This window comes from Alosa alosa, chromosome 13, assembly GCF_017589495.1.
Source record: "Alosa alosa isolate M-15738 ecotype Scorff River chromosome 13, AALO_Geno_1.1, whole genome shotgun sequence".
NCBI lineage: Eukaryota > Metazoa > Chordata > Actinopteri > Clupeiformes > Clupeidae > Alosa > Alosa alosa.
Window position 1 is genome coordinate 32,233,648 of NC_063201.1, and position 9,193 is coordinate 32,242,840.

General features: G+C 39.5%; 1 protein-coding gene across 1 annotated transcript; it reads right to left on the minus strand.

Annotated features, from left to right (window-relative positions):
• Positions 1-3,700: 3,700 nt before the first annotated feature.
• mc2r (melanocortin 2 receptor) lies at positions 3,701-5,502 on the minus strand. The gene has a single exon (XM_048261953.1). The coding sequence runs from the start codon at positions 5,500-5,502 to the stop codon at positions 4,588-4,590; it is 915 nt and encodes a 304-aa protein (XP_048117910.1). The 3' UTR covers positions 3,701-4,587.
• Between the last annotated feature and the right edge of the window lie 3,691 nt (positions 5,503-9,193).

The following is a 9,193-nucleotide window of genomic DNA, read 5'->3' on the forward strand; positions in this document are numbered from 1 at the left end:
AGTTGTCTTTGCCTTTGTGTAATGGAACTGGTGAGTCTTGAAGTATTCAATAATTTGTTTACATGAAGCACATTGATATGCCGATTGAAACGCATTCCACTCTAGGTAGGCTAGGTGGCTACGGGCTACCATAAATTCATAATTCACATTTAATTGCAAACAGAAAATGTCAAGCAAGCATCATGTCATACATGCATCTATTTCCAAAGGAATGAAAGCTGTTTGTGCCAACTTAATATCATGCTTATCATTGTTAATATTGTGCTATACATGTGGCACAAACAATGTTTGAGTTTGTGGACTAGCCATAGGAATGGAGCTGGTAAAAAAAAGATCATTATAAGAATGTGTGGACAGTGGCACATAATGGGCTTAAAGTGACAGTGCACCATTTACAAATGAGATAAACAGCATCAAATGTGTAGTATTTCTTAAGAAATGAATACTTTAAATCAAAATTACTGTGTCATTATTATCATTTAAATAATATAAAAGTGTTGACCTTGGCTTCCCTTATGAGTCGTCAAAACCTACCATCAAAAGAAAATTAAAGGAAAACAAATATCAAAGGTCATTGCAGGAAACATTTTGAAGAAGTACCGGTTAGTGTATGCGGCACACAAAGAACTTGGATTATCCTACAAAGCAATGAGAAAGAACAAAATGACACCTGGTCTTCAGTATTCCAGAAGAAAACATAGTAATGTGGTGAGCAACACTACAAAAGAGAAGATTAAAGAATTCTTGGAACGTGACAACAATTTGCGAGCGACTACAGGAAAGAAAGACACCTTAACTTAGACAGAAGCTCAAAAAGCAGAAGCGTTACCTCTTGACTCTCTTCTCAGACTGTATCAAAGTTTCAAGGAGGAATATCCCCCATCTCATACAGTAAATTCTGTGAGAACCGTCCTTTCTGGATCGTCAAACCCTCCATTCAAGACAGGGATACCTGTTTATGTAAGACCCATGCAAACATCCAACTCATGGCCGATAAGTTGCTTTATCTGAAAGTAATTGAATTGAAAACATAATGCACTCACTATGTTGTGAAAGTCCAACTAAAGCCTGCATGTACAGAGAATGTGTCCATTGCCAGGACAAAGAAGTACAAACTGCTGCATTTGAACCTGGTGAGCAAACACAGTGGATGGAATGGCGGAGCAAAACTGAAAACAGGGAGAAAAAGAAAGGTGGTGATAAGGTGACATTCACTGCTCACTTAACAGTGAAGGAGAAAATCCATGGACCTATTCAACACTTGTTGGAAAATTTCACAGCAGCACTAAAGAATAAGTTTGGCAAACATTCTTTTTACATTTCACATCAGTACGCAACCCTCAAAGCCATGAAGGAAAATGTTCAAGACAATGAGTTAATTCTTTACGTGGACTTTGCTGAAAATTATCTGTGCAAGTATTCTTTGGAAATACAAGCTGTACATTTTGGAGACTCACATAAACAAGTGTCCCTACATACAGGAGTTGTGTATACAGTTGAAATAAATAAACTTATTGTGGTAATATGGTGGCAACATGGGGTGTAAGCTAACTGGCTAATTGTTTGTTTTGTGTTTGTGATGGGGCGTAAGCTAACTGGCTAATTTGTTTTGTGTTTGTGATGGGCTGTGCCTAGGTTGATGGTGGTTGGCTAGGGTTTTTATGGTTATATGGTTCAGTCCACATCAACAGGACGGGCCAACCTAGACCATGCCTAGGCTGGTTAAGAGTATTTTGGGTATTGGATATTTCAATGTGGTAATATGGTGGCGGCATGGAGGGGAGTGTCTCCAGGACGCTGGTTTCACTGTTAAGCCTTCATGAGGTGTCGTGGGCCTAACTTAACAAAACATCGGTGATTGAGGGTGCCCACTTAATACTAGTACTGGTCGTACGCGGCCATCGACCTGATATTTTCCGCGAAAATCTCCGAGATCTACACTATAACGTTTAGGAAGTCCAACCAATATTTATACCACTCGCTCACTGTCTATATGTCATTCATGGTTACCCTGCACACTCATCTCTCCCATGCTGATTTTTGTGTAGGCTAGCCTTAATTTTTTATCTTAATTCATTTTTGTCCTATTAAGGCGTTACAGAACTTTCATCACAAATAAAAAAAATGACAATTTAATTTGTTTGTTTTTACTTAAATTAACGTAAGCCTAGGCTAGAATGGAGCAAAGCCTCCTGGGAATGGGGGATGTGTTTCTGGTTTATCCAATGAACCGATTGCAGGTCAAGTCTATTTACAGAAATGTAGGGATAAATGAGCGGCCCCTCGTCTAAAGGCATGACCCTACAAACGATCAAGTTCAAGGAAAACTACAGGAGTTTTGACAGTCAACGGATTTGCGTGGTTGCTTGCTGTTTTACATATGGATGGAAGGCAGAGAGAAAGGTTAGCGGAGCTAAAGCATTGACGTTATTGAAACTAGCACAAGCTAGTCTTATGTTGATATGTAGCCTAGGCCTAGCCTAATGACTAATTATTGGGCCACTCAGGCTGATAAATATTTTGTGGAACTCGTTGGAACTGTCTATATGTAAGCCTATATAGGCCTACTTTAATCGTTCTTGTACAAACCTATTCAGTTTTTGCCTGTTTTTTTTTTCAATTATTTAATTACCTGTGTTATTAGGTTGACATTGTCTGTAGGCTAAATTTATACAGGCAACTATTGGAGTGCTATGATACGTCCTTGCATGATGCTTGAAATTGCCATCAATCCACAAAGCTGTTTTTATACTGCACTGTTGCATATCTAGTTCCTTACACATTTATTGAAAGTGCCTGGTTTGTGGTTGTGTGAGAATACAATCTTCTCGACCCTTGTGGCTTGGTTTTCACTCTGACATGCACCATCAACTGTGAGACCTTATATAGCAGGGGTGGGCAAACTTTTTGGCTCAAGGGCCACATTGGGTTTTGAAAATTGGCTGAAAATTTTAAATGGTCAGTAGTGGGAACTACTGTTGCCTTCATGATTTCCTTTTAAAACTTTCTGAAGGAGATATCAATTATCAACAATCACAAGCCAGCTGGAACCTGCGGCTCTCTCTCCCTCTCGTGAGTGCAGACGCGTTCCCAATTAAATGGATTGCATAATGTTCACGTTAGATCTGCTGCAAATGAGATAACTAAGAGTTAACTTAGTTTAACATGATGTTATCTCTATTTAGATAAACTATTATTCAGTTTGCCCACCCCTGTTATATAGAGATGTGTGCCCCTCCTAATAATGACCAGTGAATTCATTTAGGAACAGGTGGATTCCAATCAAGTTGTAGAAGCATCTCAACGACCATTGATAGAAGTAGGAGGCACCAGAGCTCAATTGCAAGCGTCATAACAAAGGGTCTGAATACTATGTAAATGGAATATTTCTTTTATTTTTTATAAATTTACAAAACACTGCAAACACCTCTTTTTTTGTGGAGAGTTGGAGTGTTGTGTGTAGATTGATGAGAAAAAAAACATGAGTCTGAAAAATAACAAAATGTTTGGAAACTTGAAAGGGTCTGAAAACTTTCCGATTGCACTATACAGTATGTTTCTCCCATATTGTCTTACAACCTTTTGGCATGTGGCAGTGTCATTTTCAGCCAGAACAAACATATTGGTCAAGAGAAAATCAACATTAAATCAATATTTGCCAGGGATATGAATAATTTTGTTCTTAACTGTATGTATTTGTGTGATTTATGTTCATATTATTAATTGCTGCTGTAACACCATAATTTCCCTTTGCAAGTAATCTATCTAATTCTAGTGGTTTATTAAAACATCATCATTTATTCTGTCAGTCTTATTTATTCTAATGAAAAGGAAAGACACTTACTCAATGCAGAACAACAGTAATGAACAAAATCCCATAATATCCATCACATCAGATGTAAACTGCAGATGGAAGGAGAAAGTTGTCAAGGCTTGTCTAGTGTCTTCTCTAACTCCTCCGACACCAGAAGATCAAGTTAGATGTTAAGTCAGAACTTCATAGGTTTCCTCATCATGACACATATGAACTTTGTGAAACTTTGTGAGGGCTAAGGGCTGTCCCATGGTGAAATTGTGAAGTGTGTGAAGGCTTGCTTGTACCCTTTCTGTGCCCTTTCCATAAGTCAGCATTTATACAGACTTTACCCAAGGGAATTGCCAACCATTCATACACTGCAGAAATTGCTTGTCCAACAAATTAATCTAACCAATTAATCTTACGTTAAGATAAAAACATATATTGTTGGTATTGTTTTTACTTGTTGGTATTGTTTTAGACACTTACCTAACGCTTTCTCGTAAAATCATTTGACTTCATTTAATACGAGTTTGACTTATTTTAAGATTATCAAGAGAACAAGCTAATTTGGCTGCCTGCGCATCAAGCACATTTTCTTAAAAACAAGCAAAGACATTTTTAAATCTTGCCAAAAGAACAATATCAAATAGACTCAGTTTAAGCAATGCCTGTTGTGATTTGTATGGCATGAGGGTTCAGTTAAGGTACTCTGAATAGACTATAATGTCCTCTGCACTATCAACAGAAAGAGTTGCTGTGAGATGAAAACATGATTTTATGTCCAGACCTCATCGAATTGGGTAGCGCAGCATCCTCCGAATTGAGCGTCTGAGTTCTTTACTGCGGAAGGCATAGATTGTGGGGTCAATGACTGCGTGACTGACTGACAGCAAAAGATGTAGGTGAAACAGGGAGCGGTAGCATTCACAGTAAGGGTCTTGTGGGCACAACATTAACAATAGCAGGTGCAGAAAAAAAGGGGTCCAGCACACCATAAACACCCCAAATAGAATGGTGAGTGTCAAAGCTGCCTGCATGCTTCTCCAGCCAGGAAGGCGAGTTCTTCCTGCTTCCAAAACACCTGGTAAAGAAGCAATGTGTCCTGCATGTTTCCGTGCAAGAAGAAACATGAGAACATAGAGGGGGAGAATGAGGAGCAAAGCGAGAAGAAAAATTATGATGAAGGTCACCATGACAGTGGCGATGTCAAAGAACCTTATCATAACTGCTCCACCAGTGCCACACAATGCCCAGATTATCCCTAGCACCATGATTGCCCGTCGGCATGTTACAATGACATGATACCGCAGGGCGTGAAATATAGTAATGTAGCGATCCACAGCAATTGCCAAGAAACTGCAGAATGAACCCAAAAATGACATGCATAGTAATGTGTCAATCACATCATCAAGGTGACGCTCCAGTGTCCCTCCCGTGTCCAAGTGACCAGCAGCAGAGAAGGCCAACATGGTGCTCTCCCAGGCCATGCACAGGCTAGAAAGGGTGTTGAAAGCAGCTAGATTGCAGATAAACAGATACATTGGAGAGTGTAGTTTAGGGGTGCGTATCACTGCAAGCACTACCAGTAGATTCTCAGTCAGACTTGCTATACCAACAACCAGGAAGACCTCATGAGGGACATAGACCTCTTGGCAGTCAGTCCCCACAGATGCAGCAGTGGAAGAGATGCTGTACCTATTCATGTTGCTCGACTGACCTGTAAAAGAATAAAAATATACAGTGCTGTCAAATATGGTGTAGTTTATTCAATGAAGAAAACATGCTTTATGACAAATAGGGAATAATGAGTCCAAACATGAATATTGGGATAGGCCTTTTTAAAACATCTGATTCCAAGCAACAAAATGACCTTGAAAAAGAATGCAAAAGGTTCTTCAGGTTGTACAGAATGCAGCAGCTCTATGGAATCAAATCAGACTCAAATGTTTTTTACGTGTGTATCATGACTTGAAACTGTAAAAATTATTTGTAACTGAAAATGATTGGTACAAGTATTTGTCATTATTACACTATGCCCTACACACTTATGAATCTATTTTATGAGAACGGAACTGTTTTACAGCTACAAATTATCCTACAGTTACAAATATTTTACCATTACAAATATATTCTACAGTTACAAAACTATGCTTTATGCGCACACAGCTGTCCTACAGTTAGCCTGTAGGTACATAGACTTGCTCCACTGTGGGGATCAAAAGTGCCTTGTGTGTGTGTGTGTGTCACAGTTTGTAACTGTAAAACTGATTATGGACTGTACAAACAATTTACACAAATTATTTTCAATATTACCTATATGTTCTTTCACTTAGGCTAGTCTATTCTACAGGTACAAATCGTTCCACAGGTTCATAAGATGACCCGACCAGGCATGGACTGGCCATCGGGAGTACCGGGCAATGCACATTTTTGGGCCGGTGCTGTCATAATTTAATATATATATATTTTTTTTATATCCACCGCGACAGTATTGAGTGTCCCAGTGACGCCACTTCCATTTGCCTCCATGGGACCTATCTTTCAAAAAATTTTGAACGCCAGTCTATGGCGAAAAACAAAAATGATTTTCTGGTCCCGGTTGACTTGTGCCTACCCATATGATGTTTGTCAATTTTAAAGACAATTTTTCATGTAAAGACATCTGCAGTTTGTTTTCGTAACTATTGAATTACAACATTGTAAAAGATTGTAATTCCAACGACTACAAACCCATCAGTCGCACTAGTGACGTTAGCTCATTCACAGCCACACTAGATTGTACAAGCATACCAGCAACAGATCTTAATTGGGCTTAATACCATGAGTCAGAGGATTAAACACATCAGGTAAGTTGTATTCGTCCATAGACTGTACATTAGATACTGTTAAGTGACATAGCAGGCAGCAAGATGCAACCGTTAACTAGCATAACAGCTAGCATGCTAATCTTATCGTTTCATTACGTTGGTGGCGTACATCGTTCGAGAGGCGAGAGATGTAGTCCACTGGAGCGGATTAAGCACAAAACCAACATAACTTTTGAAGTCTATCGAACAACACAACAGTACTTTCTTGACGTGAAAAATTATCTTTTAAATTCACACACATCATATGTGAAATTCGTGGCACAATTCAAACTGGACCAAAAAATAATTGTCATCTCTCCATTAACTCCCGTTCATATTTTTTTGAAAGACAGGTCCCTTGTAGCGGAAGTAAAACGGACGTCACTGGGACACTCTATAGAGCTGCACAGTCCCGCCCACAGCCGATGCCGGATGTAAAAATTCAATGCAATTTCTCCACTGACAATTGCAGTATAAGCCATAAAAACTTAACTGCTCGTGGTAGACTTAAAACCAGTTACGGCTGTACTAAGCGATTGTATATGCTCCTATAGACACCAAGAGTTCATGGGGCACTAACCTTGTTTTGAGATAAATGCCTTTTATTCGCGATCTCTTGGATAAGTACTTCATTACCCACAATGCTGAACAATCCCACAATCCCACAGTGATGCCTCTGATTGGTGGAAAGGCCGTTATGGTCATAGTTTGAAACTTTCTCAGCAAAAAATATTGACAAAGATGGCGGAGTCTTTTACTGCATATGGCGAATTAAAAACTTTCTTGACGAATATTGGTACTTGTATCAACAAGGATTGGGGTTTATACATCACACGAACTTAGTCAGGGCCAATACACTATCAAATAGACCACTGTAAATGTTAGTTTAAACACTCAAACTTTTCAGGTTAACCTTTAGCATTTCTGACATTGTATGTCATTACATAATGCAGCTAACATTAGCCTACATGCTGCAACACAGGTATGAAACATATTATGTTTTAGTGAGTGTCCAAAGGGGTGAAAGCCACTTTAAATCGGGTCACATTATTGACTGTTGTGTGTCCGAGAGTCAGTTTGTCGGTTTTGTAAGGGCCAGCATTAGGGACAAGACCTACAAAGTTATGGTGAGTTAAGCAGGGAGGTTGGTAACGTTAATGCTGCTAGCAGTGCTAGGTAACATTAGCTAGGCTACTGTAGCCTTCATACTGTATGATTCATATCAATCATTAACCTAGGAATACTTCGTGCATTTAATGAACATTTTGTGTAATAATTCACGGCAAATTAATAAACTGAATATGGTGGTCCAAGAGCAGACCATGCACCAGTCCATGCATCAGCCCGACTGAGCAGTGATGACAGCATAGGATGAGTCAGGTAACGTCAAAGATTGTTAAGGCGGAGCAAGATATTTCATCAGGAGCCACTTCCGGGAACCCGGATCGCACGAGGGGGGGGGGTCAAAATCCCCCTTTATGCAGAGCAGAGGCAGCGACTGCTCCATTGAAGTCTATGGGCATAGCTCAGAATTTCACCACATATGCTAAGGTCTTGGTTCTATAGAGTTAGGAATGTGAATTTCGGGCACATTTTCATGATCCTCAAACCCTTCTGAACATTTCAGGTACATTTTTAGCATTTTTGAGCAATCCAGTCTGGAGAAAATCAACCTTATATCAGGTGTCGCCCGGTTATTTCTGCGCTGCTGTTGGCGGTTGCAACTTACGCTTCGTCAATACGTCATCGACCGCCTCTTTATGCAGACAGGATTCGATCTCCATTTCGCGCCCATAGACATGAACTACGACGAAGTATCTTGCTCCGCCTTAACAATCTTTGGTAACGTTACGAAGCACTGCCGTTAACGTTAACCGCTTTCACACACACAATATAAAATACACAATGATAAATATAAAATTCAATATCAAAACACTATTATTTACACGATTACTCTTAAAATAACTGCTATTAACTGCACAATCACTATATAAAAATCACTGTTTGGAGGAAAGGGTTCGCGTGCTGTCGCCGGTTGGAAATGGCAAAATAAATCGCGCCCGATTTTGCCTATATTATTCAGTGGTAGCGGTGGTTTATGGGATGAGTAGTTCCTTTTCGGAAATGAAAATATGTACACAGTCTTGTACCTTTGACTTTTTTTGAAATTTCTCTTCGTTTTTTTCACTCGAAATGATATGTTGTATGCTTATGAGTTATGCCGTAGCTGGTTAGTCTAAGACATGCTGTAAAACTCTTTAGATACGGATTTTTCCAAACGTCAATGGGACAATTGAATGGGAATCTTACATCCGGCACCTAACCGCATTTTGGCTGTGGGCGGGACTGTGCAGCTCTATACACGGGTTTCCCGTTTACCAACAAAACTAGATGCGCGCGCAGCCGTGAGGCAGAAGACGCTTGGTGGCCGTCCACAACGTTATAAACTTAACCTAAATAGTCGGCTGCTGTAAATAACATCTCATTTCAGACTATATTTCAAAGTTTGACCTTCATTTGGATTATTAATATAACATTGTATTTTGTC

Bases quoted from the DNA above. Each gene is read 5' to 3' on its own strand.
- mc2r (XM_048261953.1), bottom strand. From the start codon at position 5,502: ATGAATAGGTACAGCATCTCTTCCACTGCTGCATCTGTGGGGACTGAC.